The sequence below is a fragment of the Polyodon spathula genome, chromosome 20 (genome assembly GCF_017654505.1).
Source record: "Polyodon spathula isolate WHYD16114869_AA chromosome 20, ASM1765450v1, whole genome shotgun sequence".
Taxonomy (NCBI): domain Eukaryota; kingdom Metazoa; phylum Chordata; class Actinopteri; order Acipenseriformes; family Polyodontidae; genus Polyodon; species Polyodon spathula.
The window spans coordinates 26,335,773-26,357,064 of record NC_054553.1 but is presented as its reverse complement, the minus strand read 5'-3'; the positions used below and the strand labels follow the sequence as shown (position 1 = coordinate 26,357,064).

The following is a 21,292-nucleotide window of genomic DNA, read 5'->3' as shown; positions in this document are numbered from 1 at the left end:
TTACCTACCACCCTTAGTCAATGGGTAGGACGATTCTGTTTGGTTAGTAGAACACATGAAGAGAACCACTCTCTTCAGAGGCTGGCCAGGCAGTTAGGGAGGGTAAAGAGAGATTACAAAAATAGAAGGTTAATTCAACACATACTGATCTATACTTTAAACGATGTAAGTTATTCTGAATGAATGCTGACGACACTGTCTAGCTTACTGCAATAATGCTCTAGGCATGCTTTGAAAATAACAAACAAAACCAACTTGATAAGGAACACTGAGTGCAATTGGGGGTTGGGCTGTGATGGAATGCTGGATGATTCCCTTGCTTCTGACATCACGAATTCCCTCAAACGTGCCCTTTAAGGTTGTCAAGGGTTACGACTTTCGTCTCAGAACGAGGCCAATTGACGTCACGCCGCTCTGTGATTGGTCCGTACCGTGTTTCCGGTGGGGCAACCATCCAAGGACTGGGGAAAAAAGAAGCGGAGAGTTTCAGTCAGTGCCAGTAGAAAAAAAAAAACCCAAAGAAAAACAAGCAGCGAACAAGCGTTATACGGTCCGGGTAGGTTATCGGACAAGTTTTACAATGTATTTTTGTAAAATGCCAGTGTTTATAGAAAATGAATCGAGGGAAACCGCTGCTTGTGCCTTGTCCGTCTCGTGTTTGTTATTGTAGGTTTCCAAGATGGCGTCACTAGGAAGAGAGAGCTCTGCGACCCTCGTACTGTTCACTTCAATTCAAACTTCAAATTAACCTCAAGCACGTACACTTTATTGACTCATATTGATTGTATACATTGCATGTTGTATTCCAATGTGTTATTTTCCAGGTGCATGACCGCGTTAATTTTAATGGGTGTTCTGACATGAAGGTAGCTAGCTGTCAATATTTCTTTGCTATCTTTGGGAAATGAACCAGTCGATAATTAAAGTTAGTATATGTTTTGTTTTATGTAATGATATTGTGTAGTGGAGGGATTTACCACAAGAGAGTAATTATTTGCCTAGACTGCAAACCTTTTGCAAAGGTGTTTTGTTTTTGTTTTTAATGATTCTGTACGTTCTTACTGTAACCATCAAAAAGGCATTTTCCCACAAATGTCGAAGGTCGAATAACAGAAAAGACTTGTTCCGCTCAGTTTCAGTCGTCAGCTGGAGGGCGGGGAGAGCAAGACCTCAGATTTTTGCTAATCAATTTGTTTAACGAATATAACTTTCATGTTTACTTCCAGCATACCCGCCAGACTTTGTTTTTACAGTATATTCTATCATAATAAAATGTGTTTAGCGAATAACTTTTTGAATGTACCGTTAAGTTTGGGTGTCAGTACATGTTTGTAAGTGTAATTCTGGTCCTTCGATCAGGATCGGAAGAAAACTTGAACAATTAAGCATATTAATGCTGGTTTTGGAAATATACCTAATTAAGTAATTGCTTATGTAAGTCGTGATTTGGATTATTGTTGTAATTTGTAAACTGAGGTTTGTTTAAATGAATAAAGACAGTTATTTTTTGCCTTCTCATTGTATGTGATTATTTTTGTTTTGTTTTTAATTAACATATTCTAATTATTATTGAATGCAGTTGTACATTGGCTACGTCATTCAAAGTCGCTGAGTGTGTTTATCATCTCCCACATAGCTGGAGCTATAGGTTGGATAACAGCTGTCTAAGCAATACTCCAAAAAAGTGTTTATATTGGCAATTGCCTTATCCATTACCTAGCTTTTCGTTGGTAAATATACTTTATGTCCCACAGATGTTATATTATAGCATTCAAACTAGTATTAGATCTGGAATAAACATTTTATAAACAAAGTGTATTGCTTCCTCCTTTTGATTATTTAAAAACAGAATGACTGAAAATATTACTAGTGAAGTGTGTTATCTGTCAAAATTCCATTGTTTATATGTGACTAAGTTAGATTAATGCTTTGTATCCAATATAGAGGGAGATCATCTTTTGGGGAAACAAAGGGTTTTATTTATATTGCTACAGCCTATTAATATGTGGCTGCTGGAATATATATGGCTGTAAACGTTCAGTAATATACCAGGCACTGTGCTGTATTTACTTCAGTGAGAGTTGAGTTGGACATTTCTTATTTTTTGTTCAGATTTTCAGGTAAAAATGGCATCAGGCAGTACCAGCAGTGATGAGGAGAGAAGTCTGCGGGAGTGTGAGCTGTATGTCCAGAAACACAACATCCAGCAGCTTCTCAAGGACTGCATTGTCCAGCTGTGCACGTCGAGACCAGAAAGGCCAATGGCATTTCTCAGAGAGCTCTTTGAGAGACTGGAGAAGGTGAGCCACCACAATCTGTTTAAACTTTTTCCCATGGAATATCCTTTTTTTTTCTCTTGGGTGCCTTTTTTTTTTTTTTTTTTTAAACTTGGGGGAATTTAACACAATTTCCAAATCAGAAAAACAGTTGTCTCACCTGTTTCTGATCCATTAACATTTCTGATCTTTGTTTATGAAAATAACCCGAAGAAGATAATCAAAAATTCACTTGTCTTGTAAGTGCATTTACAGTGATCCATTTACCTCCCAATCATTGGTAATGATTAGTTTCTTTTTAGTTCTATCTATCTATTTATCTATCACCTGTAGTTTCTAATCACCTTCTAAAACCAGTTAATTTTTTTGCATTCATTAGGAGGAGGCCAAGCAAATTCTGATCCAGCAGAAGTCAAACTCTCGCTCGGACTCACGGGAGGATGAGATCTCTCCACCCCCACCCATGAACCCTGTGGTGAAGGGGCGGCGGCGGCGTGGAGCCATCAGTGCTGAGGTCTACACTGAAGAAGATGCTGCCTCCTATGTCCGAAAGGTATAGAAGTAAACTTGAAGGGACATCCTTTTCATTGTAATAGTTAGGACCTAAATGTGTACCAGATGAATTCTTTATTTTTGTTTGTAGGTTATTCCTAAGGACTACAAGACAATGGCTGCTCTGGCTAAAGCTATTGAAAAGAATGTTCTGTTTGCACATCTTGATGACAATGAGAGGAGGTAACATTTTTAGTTTTGTGATTCATAAAGTGTAAAAAACAATTGCCTTTCATCTACAAAATTTGATTTTTAAACACTTTTCTATTGATTTGTTTTTCAGTGACATATTTGATGCCATGTTTTCTGTCACTTACATTGCTGGCGAGAGAGTTATACAGCAAGGTCAGGACATTTTATCTTTTAACATTTGAAGTTGCACTCTTCTGGGTCTGAACCCGCTAGTTGAAATGAATTGAGAGTTTCTTTAAGATTTAACAGTTAACCAAAAATACTAGTGGCTGAAAAAAAACGGTTAAAAATGAGTTAGACTCAGTGGTTCTGTGGAGGCAGAGGCAATGCAACCCAGGAGATTATAAACCATTAAACTATTTTTCATTTTAACATTTAAAAATAGGTTATTATGTTAACTAGTTTCTCACATTTCACAAATGTATCACACTGATAATGAACCATACATTCTCAAAATAGAAATTTGATAAGGGTGTGCCTGTATTTAAAGGCAGACATTACATTCACAAGTGGCTGCTTACAACAGGCTGTTTAAACTTACCTGTGGTGAGAGAGATATGAACATACATATGAAAATAGTTTTGTGTTTTGTTACCTAGGTGATGAAGGTGATAACTTCTATGTGATCGACCAAGGTGATATGGATGTAAGTTTTACATATTTTACAGAAAGAAATGGAATAAGATTTTAAAGGCTATCGAAAAACACATGCACTATATTGTGAATGTTCTTGGTATACATTTTCTTTTTGTAATGGTTTTATTTTATCATTTTTCAGGTGTATGTAAACAACGAATGGGTGACCAGTATTGGAGAGGGTGGTAGTTTTGGAGAGCTCGCCTTGATTTATGGTACTCCCAGAGCAGCCACTGTGAAAGCAAAAACCAATGTGAAACTATGGGGCATTGACAGAGACAGCTACAGGAGAATATTAATGGTACATATATTTTTGCTTTCTTATTATGTAAGCTACTCAGTCAAGTTCCTTATTTTAGCAAGAAAAATCCAGGTGTTATATTAACTGCCGGTGAAAAATATATTTGTTTATTTTATGGTAAAAGACCCTGAAACCATTTCATTAGTTATACTAAGTTAGTCTTTATGTAAGGGTACTTGATGCTGAGAGTTAACAAAAAAAATGTTGTGAGCTCTGTGATTGGTACGAGTGTCTGTTTATTTTAGCCCATAAACTCAGTAAATCCTGTATCTGACTTGCTAACTCAAATACTTGTCATGTAGGGAAGTACCCTGAGAAAGAGGAAGATGTATGAAGAATTCCTTACCAAAGTGTCAATCTTAGGTAAGCAAATGTTTATTTAAAAAATTGTAAATGTACAGTACTTTTTTAAACCAGGTCCACTCTTCTATGGGTTTGCTTACTTTGGAAGCTATAAACCATAATAAAACTTTAATAGATCTGCTACAAAGCAAGGATCTTAATCCTGCAATACACCTACTGGCTTTTGCCACTGTTTAAATTGAATTCTTGTTTATTCTATTGCAGTGATCTGCACAGTGTGATTCTGTCTTTTCCTCCAACAGAGTCTTTGGATAAATGGGAGCGCTTGACAGTGGCTGATGCCCTGGAACCTGTACAGTTTGAGGATGGGCAGAAGATTGTGGTGCAGGGAGAACCTGGGGATGAATTCTTCATTATTCTAGAGGTACATTCTGTTTTACTGGCTTTCAATTTTCTTCTATTTACAAAAAAGGGTGTGGTATGGGGGAAGTGAACCGTCAAGTTTTTTAGCAGCAGTTTCTTGGTATGTCAGCATGTGCCGGAACAGTTGTTTGGAATTACAACTTGTTTATAACAGCTTGTTTACAGCACTGTTTTTTCCATCCAGCTGAAGAAGGATGTGTAGTCTGAAATATCCTGATACAATAGATTTTTCCTTTTGGTACATAGCAGTTTTCCTTCTTCAAATGAGATTGGCTTTTGTATTCTAGGGATCAGCTGCTGTGTTGCAGCGCAGGTCAGAGCATGAAGAGTTTGTGGAGGTTGGAAGACTGGGGCCATCGGATTATTTTGGTAAGATTTGTCTTGGTGGGACGTGGCAGGGGGCGGACGGGCGGGGGGCGGACGGACGACAACAAACACAGTACCCAACTTTTTTTTTTTGTTTGTTTACAGAATCATATATCTGCTGGCTGTGCAGACCTCATTTTTGTTTTTAAAGAAATATGCTGGTTGTCATTTTCATAGTTTGTTTGAAGATTAATATTCCTTTTAACTTCCTTAGTTGTGTAATAATTTAAAGTGATTTATAGTGCGATTAGAAAGTCAATGATATGGTGCGTTGATGTGGTAAACTTACTTTCTAATCACTGTATATTAAAACTATGAACAGGGCTTCTGGTTCAGTTTCAGATCTGGTTGTGGCTAATTTTATTATTTCCTTTTTTTTTTTTTTTTTTTTTTTTTTTAAAGGTGAAATCGCCCTGTTAATGAATCGTCCACGTGCTGCCACTGTTGTAGCTCGTGGCCCCTTGAAGTGTGTGAAGCTTGACCGACCTCGATTTGAACGTGTCCTGGGTCCATGTTCAGATATTCTCAAACGAAACATCCAGCAATACAACAGCTTTGTCTCGCTGTCTGTCTGAGGGTTTTTAGTCCACCCCGTCTCTTAATGCAGGGTCCACAAATGCAATCTGCTTTGTTTTTCACATTTACACCCACCTGTCCACCAGCATCACTGCTTCCTTTGTCTGTCTGTCTGTTTGTCTTTATATGTACCCAGTGCAACGTCTTCTATGCATAAGCTTTGTGTCCTTTCTATAATGCAGCATTTCTAGTATTCTTTAAAAAAAAAAATTGATGAACGAGGTTTCCACTGTCACATCATGTGTGCAGATAAGAATCGTGTCAAAACTGTTTGACTGACTTTTCAAAGATTGCAATTGCTGTATGAAGCTTCGTTAGCAAAGGTAGAAATAGAACAAGAATAACAGCAGAAAATATGAAAATGTTGTGTTTCAAGGCTAAAAACCTTTACGATCCTTTTGAATACAAAAAAATGCAGTTTTTTAGTATTTTAATATTTGGCATCTGTAACTGAAAATAAGTGATCTGCTGTATTGCATGTTTTGATGGTTCATTTCAAGAGTACTTAAATAGTGTCACCAGTAGGACCTTGGTGAGATTTCTGTTATGTTTTTAATAGTTGCATATATATTGGATTTTAAGTTACCCTACTGGATTTGTTGCACAGTTCCAGTGGTTTTAAAAAAAAAAACAAAAAAAAACCCGTAAACAATGTTACTTTGCACCTGTTGGTTTTCATGGCTGCATTGCGCTTCAATATTGTATTTCTGAAATTTGATCTGTCAATTCTTTAGGCACGAAACTGAAAATATTTTTAAGCCTCCTATTCTTTAAAAAAGAACTGCTATACTATAATATTTGTTTATAGTATTGGCCCTCTTAAAAAAAAAAAAAAAAAAAAAAAAGCACTTTGTGATACGATTCAATTGGGGGGATCCTTTCTTAAAAAAAAAAAAAAAGAGAAATTTAGTGAGACATAACAGATTACAGAATGTTGTAGTTTTCTGTAAAAATATTTAGCTACCAAGCTAGTGCCAAATATTAAATGATGGTTCTTAGCAACAATACAAGGCAGAATCTAAAACAGGGACATTATATACTTTTGTGCTTATTTGTAACAGCAGAAGTACAGTTAATTTTGTTGCGTTACATCTACAGTACTCGGATATTATCTGTATTTGTACTATTTTGATGCTTGGTAAATTTTAAAGATGTTGAATTGGCTGGCCGCACTTGTCATCACATTTTAAACTTTGTAATTTTTAATTACTTTTAAAGTTAACACTGCAGTTTACTTAAAATGCATAGCAGTTTTATAATTGTGCTGTTGTGAATTATAAATAAAGGGGCACAGGAACTTTGAAAAAAAGAATCAAAGTGTGTATTGCTACCAAAAAGATGTCGTAAATGCAGTGGTAAAGATCAGAAATTGTAGCGATAAAATATAAATAAATTAGTTAATGAGGTAGTCATAAAATTATAATATTAATTACTATAAGGTATGCACAGCTCCCTTTTTTTAAATGTTAGACTTAATCAGATTTTATTGCAGCTGTGACAAGGTGGCTTCACCCCACTATTACCTGAAAGAAGGAAAAAGTCATTGAGTCTTAAATGTATTTCAGTATTTACCAGCTTTGTGTTGCATTACTACATATGCACCAGTGATATTGTGCAGTTTTTACAAAATTCCACGGTTCGAAATGTATGTAATCTAAATATATCCTTTATTATTATGTATAGAGTATGCTAGAGTAGGATTGTAGTTAGGAGTGAAGGCAAGCTCTAAATAAGTCTGTAAAAAAATATTCCAGAAATCTCTTATTTCATATTAGATGCAAGGTGCCATGATTCTACTCATTAACATTGTCAATTGTCAGCAAGGGTATGTCTGTCAGGGTTGTCATAGGTCAAATGGTGAATTTGTTAAAAAAAGAGTTGGCAATTAAATATAGTTAATTGTACAACAGTTGAAGTTAATCTTTCTGATAACTCTTTACAGATTGAACCTGTGAAGAATCTGTATATTCCACAAACCAGTGGGAGGGTGTCTTAATTCTTTTGAAAAGCATCATCCAAGAATTTCAACCTCTGAAATTCTGTTGTCAGTAGTATATCAGTCCCCCGGGAAAACAAATGTTGCTATCTGTGCTGATAACTTGATATACTACTTCATTATCAGTATTGTTCAAGCTGGGTGCTCTCTCAGATTAAACAGTTGATGTATTTAGTTGCAGAACTATATTTTTGTAACTACTGTAAAATTCATTTAAAAAAAAAAAAAAAAAAAAAAAAAAAATTGTAAAGAGACTACATTTCAATTGACTGAACCATGACAAAAATAGTTAAAAAAAAAAAAAAAAATTAATATATATATATATATATATATATATATATATATATATATATATATATATATATATATATATATATATATATATAATATTTTTTTTTTTTTAAAGCTAAAAACATTTTTTCCCCCATAGTGTGGAAAACATTAATATTTATTTTTTGGCTTGCTATTCACTCCCAGTATCCTTTATTATTATTATGATTATTATTATTTACAAAATTTATGATAAGGCAGTGGATAATTCTCAGTTAAATATTAATTGCAGTTATAGCGTTACCAGTGTGTGCAATCCAAGTATGTATGTACAAAAACACAATCGACATAGTTTGCCTTAGCTAATGTAATCGGGCTTTTGAAATTCCTTCTGCTAGCCCATCCTTTAGCAAGTTTGTGATGTCTGCAGCCCCTAAAAAGCTGTGGCTGACCAGAGGACCATTTTTTCTATTGTTATCCAATGACTGTGTAAGGTTTGATTTATTGTATGTGCTAAAATTATAATCCTTTTGGTATAGATTGTCCTAATGGCAGGTCAAGCAATAAAAAGATTTAAATTCTTATACCTAGCCAGTCTTATTTTTTGCCATTTTTTATTTATTTTTTTTATTTTTTTTGAGGCATGATTGTGGTTTAAGGGTTGTATACAAAAATAGAAGCATCTGCTGTAGCACTTTCTCCATAGAGAGTTACAAGACCAAACCTCAAATAAATACTGCATCAAACTTCTTCAGAGAGGGTGAGAATGTGTGTTTTGGCTTCATAGATTTGATTTTGGGATGCAATTTGCATGCATTTTGGAAACAGCCCATTTATGCCAATTTGTGAGTTATAATTTGCTGATCTTTTTAGCTTCAAAACCCATGTGACGTGTTGCACGGTCTCTGAATCAGCCTGTACAGTGTCATTCCGGTTGTATGTGTTTAATTTGTAATCGCTTTATGTGCTATGAAGAGTGTGTTGTCTGAGAATCAAAAATGCCACCAAAAGTACCACCCTTTTATGAAAAACTGATAGTGCTTAGTCCTTGGTGGCGAGTTGCAAGCCAGTTGTGTTTACACTGCAAGCTAAAGGATGGCACGATCAGTCCAGTAGATGGCGCTACAATTCAAATGTTCAGTGCCAAATTTGCATGGAAAACTTGCAGTTTAATCATTGGACCTCGATTTTAATTTTTTTACTGAAAAAATCTCAATGTGTAATTTTTTGGTTGTCCTGTTTATGTGAGAAATTGGTAAATGAAGAATTAATAAATATAAAAATATATATTCCGATACACACACTTACAACATCTTGATTTTACACATTATCCTAGTAGCCTAATTTGTACTTGTGCATGTGCCTCTGTTTTACTGTCAATTATAGGACATAATCATAAACAAAAAAATATTTGTGACTGGTAACACCATTGTCGACAGTAAGAAGTCTTTAAATTAAATGTCTGACTAGTTAATTTTGGTTCTGTACACCTCAGAGGCAATTGAATGGCAAGTCAACCCTGCATTAAAAGTGTACTTTATGTTTATGGGAGAGGGACAAAATCCAGCACCATTCAAAAGTTGCAACCCAGTCAATTTATTAAGAAAACATTCACAATCTAGACATTTTTTCTTTTTTTATTATTTGAACAACTGTAAATTTGAATAGCATTTATTAAATAAAAAAGGCAAAACATAAGGCTCACAAAACTTCAAGTTTTCAGAAAAAGATTTCTGGGGACATTATCTTTTGTGAATGATAACTCAGAAGTAACATTTTTCAGTGCAGTTTAGAGGGCGCCAATAGTGTTCTAGTAAAATAACATTTGTTTAGCAGAGCTTTCAGGTTACGTATTAAGGAGGTAGGGGGTCAGGAACCCGTTTTACAATAAATATGAAATGAATTTGCAATGCGCTGGGGTTTAAGCATTACAATCCTTGTGATGTGTTTGGAAAGGTTGGGTTGCCATAGACTCCCATATTCACTGGAACAGTTCAGGCTTTTTACCTCACACCCCAATGCATTCTGGTAAGTGTAGTCCTCTCTTAAAGAAAAGAAACAAGTGAAACATACTAGAATGTATTGCGATGAGAATTGAAAAGCCTGAACTGTCCCAGTGAACATGGAGTCATATGGTAGCCCTATTTGCAGGCGAGTCTAATAAGGATAAGGATAAGAAATTGATTGCAACCACTAAACTGCACCTTTGCCTAAAAGTCAAAATACAGATTATTTAAATTATCCAGTGCTTTTCTTTTCCTGCCATCTTCAAGAGTTTCCTCCTGCTCCTCCTCGTGTGCTACCTCGCAGTTGCGTGTCTGTGTTGCTGTGTCTCAGTGATGTCCTCGGCCACCACATGGGGCTCGCCGTACTTCTTGACGCACTTCTGCACGGCCTTGAGGATGCGCTGCAGCCGGCGGTCGAGCGCGAGAAGGTGCGGCTCTGTCAGCACGTGGGGGAGGGTGTCGCGGAGCAGGGACTCCCGCATCACGTCACTCAGCCTGAACTCAGCCTGGGACAGCAGCTTCAAGCGCAACAGCGTCGACCGCTTCACTCTGCCAGGAGATCAACAGTAGGAGTGTCAATAACAGTCCTTCCAGTCCAGGTCCTCATTGTTTAAATAGAACCAATTAAACAATGGGAGTTGCCCACCCCTGGTCACAATAGCAATAAATGTGTAGTTTTGCCTGTAAAGTAATTTCCATTCAAAGGTGCAATAACCAAACAGACTTCTGTGTCACTCCAAAGCCAGGTTACCGCCCACCGTAGGATGCCCGGGCCTCCTTTACCTCCAAACCTTCCATCTAGTCCACAAGGGGTAATTTTCACACCCTTTAAATATTACCATTGATTTATTTTGGCAGTGCTCTTTATAGTTTAAATATATCCGCCTCTAAAGACAATACTTACATGCAGCACTGAGTCAGAGGGGCAAGGATAGAGATTTCGTCTCGGGAATGCCTCCCGAACCTGAAATACATTTTAACAGTTCCCATTTAGGAAAGGATGTCTTAACATTTTCTATAGCTTCCACTTTGACAGCCAGACTTTACAAACACACTGTCTTACCCTCGTGCATTATCAAAATGAAGCAAAAACCCATCATCCCCAAACTTGGTGAAGATCTCGTAATGATGTCGGTCCATGTTTCCTAAAAGAAAGACCAATTGAGTCATTGCTGGAGAATAAGCACTGCTATTATAAAGGAATTACATAACATGCCTCCAGAAGAGGTCTTGGCTATAGTGATGTAATACAGTGGATTCAATCTAGAGTAGGAAGGAACAACAAAATCTTTCACATCACTATTTACCTATTAAGAAGTCAAATATGGCCATGTCAATGATATTCAGCAGTCTGTTGCCAGAGTTGTAAGGGTAGAGCTGTTTGACAGTGTCACAGTAGTGTGGGTTCACTTCCCATCTGAAGAAGAAGAATACAGATGCAGTCTTTGCTTACTGCCAGAACTTTATTCATTTCGGCTTTGAACGTTGCACAAAGTCTGATGGATAGTTTTTTTTAAATGAAATGCTCAAACTCATAATAAAATGAATGGAAACATTGGTGGTTGTCCATAACCTACAGTTATTTAAAAAAAAAAAAAAAAAAAATGTTATAGCAATTTTCTAGTATCCTGGGTCAACAAATCCAAACTAGACCAATGTACAAGTTTTTTTTTTTTTTTTTCTCCTCGTTAACACAGGGCCACCTGACTAACTTCTTGACTAACAGTGTATGTTAATTGTGTGTTGTGCAAGTTCTTACTCCTCTTTCTTCTCAAAGGTGTATGACCTAATCCAGGGGTTGGGGATGGAGAAGCGTGGAGCGAGGGTCAGCCCTGGCACGTAGGCGGACAGGGAGCCCTCCAGCATATCAGGGTTTCCACACACGGCATACTCGGTCTTGCACATGTACAGACACTTTGCAAAGAAACAGACATTGTTCGCTGTGAGGAGAAAGGGAGAAAGCAGTTCAGTTAAAGACAGCACACTGACAGAAATCTTTAATAGGCCGATCAATGCACATTAAAGCTAAATAAGTCTACATATACACTTTGCTTTGTCATCTCTGTCTGTACTACTGTGTATACCTTACTGTGTACATTTTTGTTTACTGTATCTGTATATTACATTTCCATGTAGTGGTATTTTAGAAATATAATTATACATTTAGAGTTATTCTGCAACAAAATCTGATTAAGTTCAATGATTCAGTAGCCCCTCAGATAGACATTTTTTCACAGGGATTTTTTGGAATGTATGTCAGCAATGTCCTTCATACCTGGGGATGTGAAGAATACACTTTTCAAGTCTTCATTTCTTGTGGTGTCGAGAATTTCTTTGGTAACATTGATAAACCTCCCAACCACAGGGGGCACTCTGCGGAAGTCTAGGATTCTTCAAGGAAAAAACAAACAAATTAGCGAAGGAAGAAAGCTCCCCTCCATCACTTCATTCTTCTCCAATGTATTTTGATACCTGCTGGTTCAAGGGCAATTTTAGACCCATGTTTTATACTTAATCCAAGATTAGTCTGAGGATGTATTTTCTTGTCCAGCAGGTGGCGGTGATGTATATATGTTTTAGTGTTAGTGGATTAAAAATACTGGTATGTACGTAGTAAAGTAGTTGGTAGGTGGCCTAAAGAACTCGAATGGAAATTCCTGTTTTGGAAAGTATTTGATTACTTTCTCTTATGAATGCCGATTTTAAGGCTGTGTACAGTATGCACTTAACATAGTACTTTGAGCATGATTTTTAGAAACATATTGAGAATGATATCTACTTTTGTCATAGTTTTGTCTTTTCCAGAACAATTATATGCAGACAAAACTCCCCATAGATCTCTATCCAACTAAAAAGTTGAAGTTAACAGTTACGAGTATGTATAAAAAGTTACATTCTTAAGGTAGACTGTGTTGTTCATTAGTAATAGCTTTTGCATTGTAAAAAAAATAACATTATTATCCAAGATGCTGGACTGTATTTGTTGGCATTCACTTTGTAATAATAAAAAAAGAATCTGCTACCAGAAGAAGTGCCTACAGTACAGTATCACATGTCCTGCTGAAGTGACATGTACTTACTTCCTACATTAATAGCAAAATGATTGTCAAATAGGCAAAATGTCCTACAGGTCTCAATAGAACCCATTTTTTCAATTAGCAGAGGCTCTACTGAAAAGACTAACAGTGTCAGTAGGAGGGCAGGTTTGTTTCCAAAGGCGAAATGAAAACAGTAAAACAAAATAATGGAAATCCAATAAAAGAAAACATAGAGGGGACTTGTAATTGACACTGCAGTAAAACACAATGACAGGAAGGAATCGCGAAGCAAAAATATGCAAGAGGGCTGTGGAAACAAACGTGAAAGCCGCCTTATTTTGTGCACTGACTAAGGATTCTGTAAACTCTGTGGGTACGCTTTAGCAGTCTACTATTCCTCTAGACCACCCAATTACATGCTGGCTGCAATAAGGACACTAATCTTTATCCCAAATGCAATTATTCCAACCGCAAGCGACTACTTATTCAATATAAGGACTTTGGTTTTCCTGTTTGTTTTCTCCAAGACTGTATCGCATCTTCGTAAAGAAAATGTTTGTATGACTATGAATGAATCATACAGTTTAGAGGTGTTCATAGTCTTGTGTTAATCATTTAACATTAAGAAATATGCCATTCAAAAATAGCTGCTGGCCTTAGTTAATAGTACATGTAGTCAGTTTAAAGCTAATTTAAGCTATATTTAATATTTAATTCAGAACTGACACAGGCATTGATACACCTGTTATAAGGTGGCCCATTATATCACTGGTATAAATAGAACTCTTAACTACGACTCCCGACTAAAGCATTATAAAGGGAAGCACTATAGTCATGCAAATGTGAAAGTCATTTATAACAAAATTGATAAAGATGATCGATTGTCTCTATAGTGCTACTATATATCTTACAATGTAGAAAAGGACGCAACCCTGATAGACAGATGAAAGCACAGCAAACCATGGTTTTAAACACTTTAGCTAAACCAAGTCTTTACCTGTCCAAATGGAAAGCTGCTATTTCAGCGTTGTGTCTTTGGAAGTCGATAAAATAGAAAAAGTCTTCTGGTGTTTCTTCATCTCTTTCTTGTCTGGGGAAAAAAAAATGGTCTATGTAAAAATGTCTTAGAGTGAGGATATTCAAGCTAACAGAAAATGTATCTTATACTTTCAAAGTGTAGGAATATAATTGCACATACAGCATTTCTCAAGGATGTGCTTTTATTCCAAGCATTCTTTTTGAATTGTGTTCATGCATTGCAATGGAATATGGCGCTAATAACCTCAAAACATTGACAGACCCAATGATAGCACCCAAGAAAGCAGGAAGAACCTACAAACTCACCTCATGGGTTTGAACATGGCCTTGCCAAAGTCCTGGAACTTCAGAGATAGCTTCAGGTGATGCCCACTGGGCTTTACAACTTGCAGGGACCAAAATAAATGAGAGCTCACAGTCAGTCCATGCAATACTGGGTCAATATTTTTCACTTTGTTTTCTTAATACTTGACAAATGTTTCTCCAATAAGTCTTTCTGTGTCTTTAATGTTGAAATTAGATTTGTATCACATTCCCTTACCTCTGGGTTTGGTTTCTAACCTCAGGTGATAATAACCTGTATAGGTGTGACTAGATCAATTATCATCACTAAGGTCTGTTTGTCACATACCCAGAGAGGGGGATATGTAGTAAAGTTAGAAAATGTGTCAGCCTGTGAAATGAAGTGTAAAAATGTTATGAGTAAGAGAAGGGTAGAAGAGAAGAAAGAGGTAACAGTGAGTTAGAGAAAGAGTAAAGTTGAATAAGATGTGTGCATTGCTGATGATCACTGGAAGAAATATTTTTTAGTACGATGGTGTTATTTTGTTTATTCCAGAATTGCTGTTTTGTATACAGTATATTTTCAGATATAGGGTACTGGGCCTACTTACCTCCAGGACTTGTTAACTACTGTAACTACATGTCCAGCCACTCTGAGAAACCCAAGGCTGACTTCTGTACCTACATTTCCAGTCACTCTCTGAGATACACAAGGCTGCTTCTTGAAAGTTCATGCAAGGCCCTCAGTTTGTTATGCTCCCTGTTTATGGAATCCCTGTCAACATCAGGAATGCTAACATCTTTAAATCTTTTAAGTCTTGATTGAAGACAGATTTTGTGTGTTTTTTGTAGCTGGATTTGATTTAATCACCAGCTCTTTTAATATTTATGAAGTCATAAAAGTTGTGCATAAAGAGTGCCATATAAAAGTGGATATAGTTAACAAACAATACATTCCTTTATGAAAAGTTATATGCATTTACACATGGAGATGTATACTGAACTGCAATGCATTCTGGGGTACCAATAGCATTCTAACCTTACAGCGGGGAGATTAACAGTAAAACAATATTTAGGGAACTGTACTTATTTTAAATTGAGAGGGCTTTAGTTTGTATAGCTGCTTATTATAAAGGACACATTATTATGAAGGTCAAAGCTTCACCAGTCAAAAAGTAAAAAGTGCAACTGGAAAGGAAAGCCACAGGCGTCAGATTTGAGCTGTCTCTAATAGATTTGTCACCTCAGCTTTTTACCAGCTCATTGGTTTTCATAGAATATTTGAGGGGAACATCAAAAGCACCAAAATAAAATCCAAATGACTCATATGGCTGATCAGTGGTTAAAGCTGTTTTGCAAAACAACAAAAAAACAGTCCACAAATGTGCCAGATTTTATAATCTGGTGTGACAGTTGTTGAGGTTTCGCCAGGCTGAACTGATATACTTGGAAGATCTTTGCATGCTTCATTCTCATAACTATGCTGCCAATGTTGCAGTGGGGGGTGTTTTTGTATAATGCATGTTCATAGGCTGATGAGTGGGCTCAGAGATCATGGAAAAGTCTTCTTTACAATGCCAGGAGGGACATGCACCAGACCAAACTCACTGGAAAAAAACATGAGGCTGTATTGTCTACCAAACTAATCAAAACAGTCTTATTTTTGGAGGACTTAATATACTTAAAAGAAGGTCTAATTATTTGTTTTTAATGAAATGTCTTTACTTATGATTTAAAGACAAATGATCCCATTACAACTAATCAAGGTGTATTTGTGTATATGAAAACGTGTAAATGAATTCCCCAAACAGCTTTAAGATAATGAGTATTATTTACAATAAAGAAATGTCATTACCTTGAGTGCAGTCACATATCCCTTTCAGAATTTTCTCATCCTGGGTGTAATCTGCAAAAGAAAGCAGTCCTACTTTACTTTCTAAAGCTAAACGTGACTGCGCTGCTATGAATCAAATGCATTTTCTTACTAGATAATAGCCGTGTCTTTTATACTATCTGCTACTAGCTGGTTTTGGTCTCAGACGTGTATCACACACACACACACAAATCAAGTTACAAAACAGATCAGAGATGAAGGGGGTTCCTTGAAAATGTGATATACCACTCTTTTGGATTCAACTCATTTTACATAATTTGATCAAGCAAATAACCATTATAAGGATTAAACTGCAGTTAAGAGTTTGAACACTTGTATGGGGAGGAGTTTGGTTGACTGTCTTACCTGCATTTATTATATCTATTTTCCCCATGTCCTTTAGCAGCTGATCGATGCTGGCATCATCCCTGGAGTACAGTGCATAGCGGTTTATACCCATGTGGAACTTTATCCAGCTAGACTCAGGTTCTAAAGAGACCACTTGTGCTGTAGACGAAATATTGGCTGCCATGTTGTAGTATCTCTGATGTCTGTAAAAAATGTAAAATAAAATGATGTATTTATTTAAATGGGTGTAACAAGGCTTTAAAATCAATTAGCACGAGAAATATTTTCATTAGCTGAAGATATATGCTTCCTGTGCTACAAACTCTTTCCAAACAGCTGCCAGTGATTGAAAGTGTTCAAAACAGATTCAAAATAGCAAGAAAAGTTTCTGCCTGGCATTCATTACATCAAATCATTTACAACTTCCCTGTGAAAGTTTCAGTGCCACCATCTAATACATGAACAGCTTTTTTTTTTTCTTGGAAAACTTGCTAAAATGTTTTGTAAGAGTCAGGGATATATATGACAGAATAATATATGTTGTTTTAAATTCATTTCTTTTTAGCATTGTGTGTCAAACTCTGTAGGATTTTGTCACTGATGCTAGCCTGGTCCTAGATCTGTTATCAATCAAAATCAGAGAATCAGGCTTTCCGCTAATCAGAACCTGAAAATGTGCTTCTGTGGGCGGAGTGTAAGTGACATAATGCCTGTGTCAGCCTATGGTGTTGCTAATTCCTGCAAAATGGCACCTTGTCCAATACATCCTGGAAATGTACTTTTTAGTTTATTTGATATGAAAAAACAAATAATCCCCAAGAGAGTAGATAAGTTTATCCTTTCTGAATGCTTCCTTTATTTCGACATTCAAAAGGAATACAGTACCGTATTGAGACACACATCTTATTCCAGTAAGTAGCTGACACAATGTTGCATTCTTTAGTTGTGGTATTAGACTGTAGGTTACAGCAAGTCTAGGCAGCAAATGGGATTACATATTGACAGGACCCAATACCACAGACTGCATGAAATCCAATTCCACTGCAACACGTTTATTATTGAATCCAATTAAGAGACATGCAATGAGTCAAACAATGATTAGGTGGTGCCACTTCAACACGTTTTCACAAGCAGGAATGCTGTTTGTGTGCCCAGTTTTATACAGGGCCAACTGTCAGAAAAGACAAGGGTTCCGTGGCGTCAGAGAGAGTAACGCCTACGCCACTTCCAACCCACCTTCTTAAATTAAAAATAAAGATTGTGTTTATACCGTCAGTACCTTGGTGTAATTGCTATAATCACACCAATTACAGAGGACCCACCAAGACAAATATCCATGTTTAAGCTATATATAAGCATCTATGTTGTCTGGTGACTTGCTACAGATCTTGTCGTCATAGCTTAACTGGTTAAAGTAGTTGCAACATCCCAGACAGGCAGTAGATTCGGAAGGTTTGATACACTTCAAAATATAGGTATGCCTACATAAAGTTACAATTTACTACATGTAGTTTTTATGCATATCTGTGATTGTGAGGGGGGAGCTCTCTACATTCGCAACATGCTTTTAACAAAGTTATTTTTCCCTAATTGTAACAGAAGGCTGGGTGCAAACCAACACAACGCGAGCAAGCTTCTTAACCACAATGCAAAAGAGCTGGGCGCGTCTGTATTTGTGGTTTTAACCTCACCTCATCTTACCAATGAGGGACAGAATCCGTACAGGGCATCACGCAACACTGCCTGTTACACTATCATATCATTTTTTATAAGAACAAACATGAAATAATGGCACAAATATGTAAGGGCAGTATAATGTACCTGCATTTTGAAGCGAAACTTTTTGGAAAAGAGAACTTTCTAATATAACAACCTAACTTTATTTATTGTCCCTTTGACATGAAAATGCTGGGCGTTGCTAGATATTCTGGTTGCTGTGTGAACCTCTCAGAATGGCAAATTGATCTGGTTCTGCCTGGAGGGAAATCTGGCTTGTATGTGCGAAAATTTTCCATGGTTTCTAGACCCTTAAACAAGTTTCAATTGCTTCTCTGTGAAATGGTTTAGTGCCAGCGAGCACTACAGAAAAACAAAACAAAAAAAACAAGCCAACAAAACTGTGTTGTCCTTGTTTCTCTCAGAGCTCTAAGGCAATTACTGTAAAAGGGCCTGAGGTCAGATTTTATGGCCAGGAGTCAACAGGCCTCATTAACTTCTGGTTGCAGTATTACACTGGCAAAAAAACAAAACAAAACAACAACATGCTGTTCGAGCCCAGTGTCCTGGGACCAATGGAGATTTACTCCCCGCACCTCTATCACCAACGAGAGGCACTCTTGTATGAAAACAAATACCTTGTTTACCCCACAATCCCTGAAGGAAAGACAGCCCTCCCCAAATGATCTTCAATGGCAATGCAGTGGAGCGCAGTGCTCCACTGAGGGACAATGGTATGAAAACTCATATTACAGGGATCAAACGGCTTTCATTCACATTCCATTAGAACCCGTTTTGTTCACACATATTGTATTGAACACACAGTGCAAACATTGTCCTATTTTGAAATACCAATACACACTGGTCACCCATTGTAGTCCCACAGCATCATAGCAGTATCAGTGAGCAACCAAATGCAATATGTATTACTGGTGTTCCCATTACTAGTAAGGCTGTGGTCTACAAAGGTTTCTTCAAAGTAATGCCCTGGGATTATAATGTTGCTTGATAACTGGTAGCTCAAATGAGACATTGTGGTCTGCCACTTTGAAAGCAGCATAACATACTAGTGTTCATAACATGTTGTCAGAACATTTGTCACAAACCAAGTCAGAGACATGAATACCTTTTCTGTTACTGAAATATATTAAAATATATATACTCCCTTTTGTAAAATATCTCGTAATCCTTTTTTTTTTTTTTTCCAGCTAATTTGGCAAATGATTTGAAACGGGAGATATCTGGGTTGCATCATCCCAGAAGGTGCACATACTGTACATTATGTTCCTTTCAGCTGTATATTATTACAACCAGAAAATGTTATTGAAGATTTCAAATGATAAAATGACACAGTACACCTCCTCAAGAATCACAGGAATCTGCCTGAATGTGTGTTGTGACCCTGGATACAGTTTCTGAGGGTGTCTGATTTATCCCTGGGTGATAGACTGAGACCCCAGCACATCCATTAGACCAGAACTGTGTAACATTTTTGGTTAAAAGAGCCATTCTTATCACCAGAGAGTGGGAGTTCTTCAAGTGCCATGCAAAAATATATATATATACATATGTTACTAACAGGAAATAAAAAAGACTAACATGAAAAAAAGTTTAGTTTACTAAAATAAAATAGCTGACTGAATAGTAGTAAAGGAATTGAAAAAAACGAGCTGAGCTTATTCTATACACGAAACCACTTACCCCCCCCCCCCCCCCCCCCCAGTTATCTGGCTTAAAAACTAGATGAAGCAATTTCTGACTGTTTGCCAGCAATGTCGAACTTTGTCCACTGTGTCATTGATTCATTGGGCATGCATGCTAACATTGTGGAATTAAACATTTTTCTAATAGTTTCCACTTTTCTGATGAATGATAATCCGCTGATTAATGCAGCAAATATTGAAATACTACTGTCAGTAAGGCCATCCATCATCTCTATCATCTGCCCTGAAATGCACCAGCACTATCTGGCTAGCATTCTTATTCGGCTATGATTTGAAGCCAGCATTTGCAAAATTTCCTCAAGTCTGGGAAAAGTATATTTCTCATATTCCCCCCCCACACACACGCACACGGAAATAAAAAGAAAATGCCACATAGGTATTCATATTTTGACTTATAAAGGTTTTTTTACCAGCAGTTCTCAGTTGCTGAGCAATTTAAGAGGAACTGTTAATGAAGATTTGTTGGCTAGTATGGGATTAATAGAGCAAGTTTAAGAGGGGCACATTACTCACATATTACTGCCAACAAGCCCTTGACATAAGAAATGCACTAAAGTCCTCGAATCTACTGAATGTGTAGAAATCTTAGAAAAATGGAACAATAACTCCTACCTGTTCCATCTTGAGACTTTCCTTATATAATAGTTCAGAGTTTCCTCTCTCTGAAGCAAATACTCTTCAGGTCTTGGATTTGGAGTCTGTATATTATACAGAGGGTGGGAGAAAAGCTTTTGAAGTTGTGATCCAGTAGCTCCAGTTTGTCTTTGAGCGGACAGCAGAGTTCCAGCTTCACTCGCAATGGGAAGGCTGGTGTCAGTGGACGAGTTCTGCCAGTAATCCCTGTTGCTGCTGTTCCTCTCACCAGTGGTCTTGGAGTCCTGACAAGTGCAGTTGTATTTAAAATACTTCTCTTGCACTTTGGGGAGGATGTTAAAGTAGAGATCGGCAATGAAAACCGTAGCTAGGATCAGAGTCACAACAAGCCTGTCCCTTCTCATCCACATGATTCCAGGAGACTGCTGCTGGAGGCTCCGGGTCCTCCCTTTACAGCATTGCTGTCCTGCCTGGCAAAAGCAACAGCAGTTTCTTTCTCCTAGGCAACATTCCAGCTGCACCTTCCCATTTTCAGATAGCCGCAGCCCCCAGTGACATCAGCAAACTCAATCAATGAAGTAACAGTAAAATCTGGGAGGGATCTAGTTGTGTTAGAAAAGCAAAACAAAAAACAAAACAAAGGGGGTATATTCATTGTGTTTTTCTTCACATTAATCAAATACAGTTCTAGTTTAAGGTCTCCTATTCAGTACTTTTTGAAAGGGGTTCATTTTATCATACTAAAACTTTCCTTCTTCTAATGCTATATTTGTTGTTTTCAC

At 36.9% G+C, this 21,292-nt stretch overlaps 2 protein-coding genes across 2 annotated transcripts; one reads left to right on the top strand and one right to left on the bottom strand.

The window, feature by feature from the left end:
• Positions 1 to 440: 440 nt before the first annotated feature.
• LOC121295532 (cAMP-dependent protein kinase type I-alpha regulatory subunit-like) lies at positions 441 to 6,500 on the top strand. The gene is made up of 11 exons (XM_041220271.1): positions 441 to 556; positions 2,113 to 2,300; positions 2,656 to 2,829; positions 2,920 to 3,011; positions 3,112 to 3,173; positions 3,620 to 3,666; positions 3,799 to 3,957; positions 4,260 to 4,320; positions 4,563 to 4,684; positions 4,971 to 5,052; positions 5,452 to 6,500. Exons 2-11 carry the CDS (start codon positions 2,127 to 2,129, stop codon positions 5,622 to 5,624), a joined length of 1,146 nt encoding a protein of 381 aa, XP_041076205.1. The 5' UTR covers positions 441 to 556; positions 2,113 to 2,126; the 3' UTR covers positions 5,625 to 6,500.
• A 2,971-nt stretch (positions 6,501 to 9,471) lies between these two features.
• Positions 9,472 to 20,998, bottom strand: LOC121295599 (pseudokinase FAM20A-like). The gene is made up of 11 exons (XM_041220452.1): positions 20,529 to 20,998; positions 16,495 to 16,679; positions 16,111 to 16,161; positions 14,280 to 14,358; positions 13,933 to 14,025; positions 12,173 to 12,288; positions 11,657 to 11,837; positions 11,205 to 11,314; positions 10,961 to 11,042; positions 10,802 to 10,861; positions 9,472 to 10,446 (listed from the first exon to the last, which is right to left on the bottom strand). Exons 1-11 carry the CDS (start codon positions 20,918 to 20,920, stop codon positions 10,191 to 10,193), a joined length of 1,605 nt encoding a protein of 534 aa, XP_041076386.1. The 5' UTR covers positions 20,921 to 20,998; the 3' UTR covers positions 9,472 to 10,190.
• Between the last annotated feature and the right edge of the window lie 294 nt (positions 20,999 to 21,292).

Excerpts from the sequence above, each read along its gene's own strand:
- LOC121295532 (XM_041220271.1), top strand. The coding sequence starts at position 2,127 with ATGGCATCAGGCAGTACCAGCAGTGATGAGGAGAGAAGTCTGCGGGAG. Across the intron at positions 2,301-2,655 it reads TCTTTGAGAGACTGGAGAAG|GAGGAGGCCAAGCAAATTCT; the intron begins GTGAGCCACCAC and ends TGCATTCATTAG. Across the intron at positions 3,012-3,111 it reads CTTGATGACAATGAGAGGAG|TGACATATTTGATGCCATGT; the intron begins GTAACATTTTTA and ends TTTGTTTTTCAG.
- LOC121295599 (XM_041220452.1), bottom strand. The coding sequence starts at position 20,920 with ATGTGGATGAGAAGGGACAGGCTTGTTGTGACTCTGATCCTAGCTACG. Across the intron at positions 11,315-11,656 it reads ACCTTTGAGAAGAAAGAGGA|ATGGGAAGTGAACCCACACT; the intron begins GTAAGAACTTGC and ends CTTCTTCTTCAG. Across the intron at positions 10,862-10,960 it reads CATTTTGATAATGCACGAGG|GTTCGGGAGGCATTCCCGAG; the intron begins GTAAGACAGTGT and ends AATGTATTTCAG.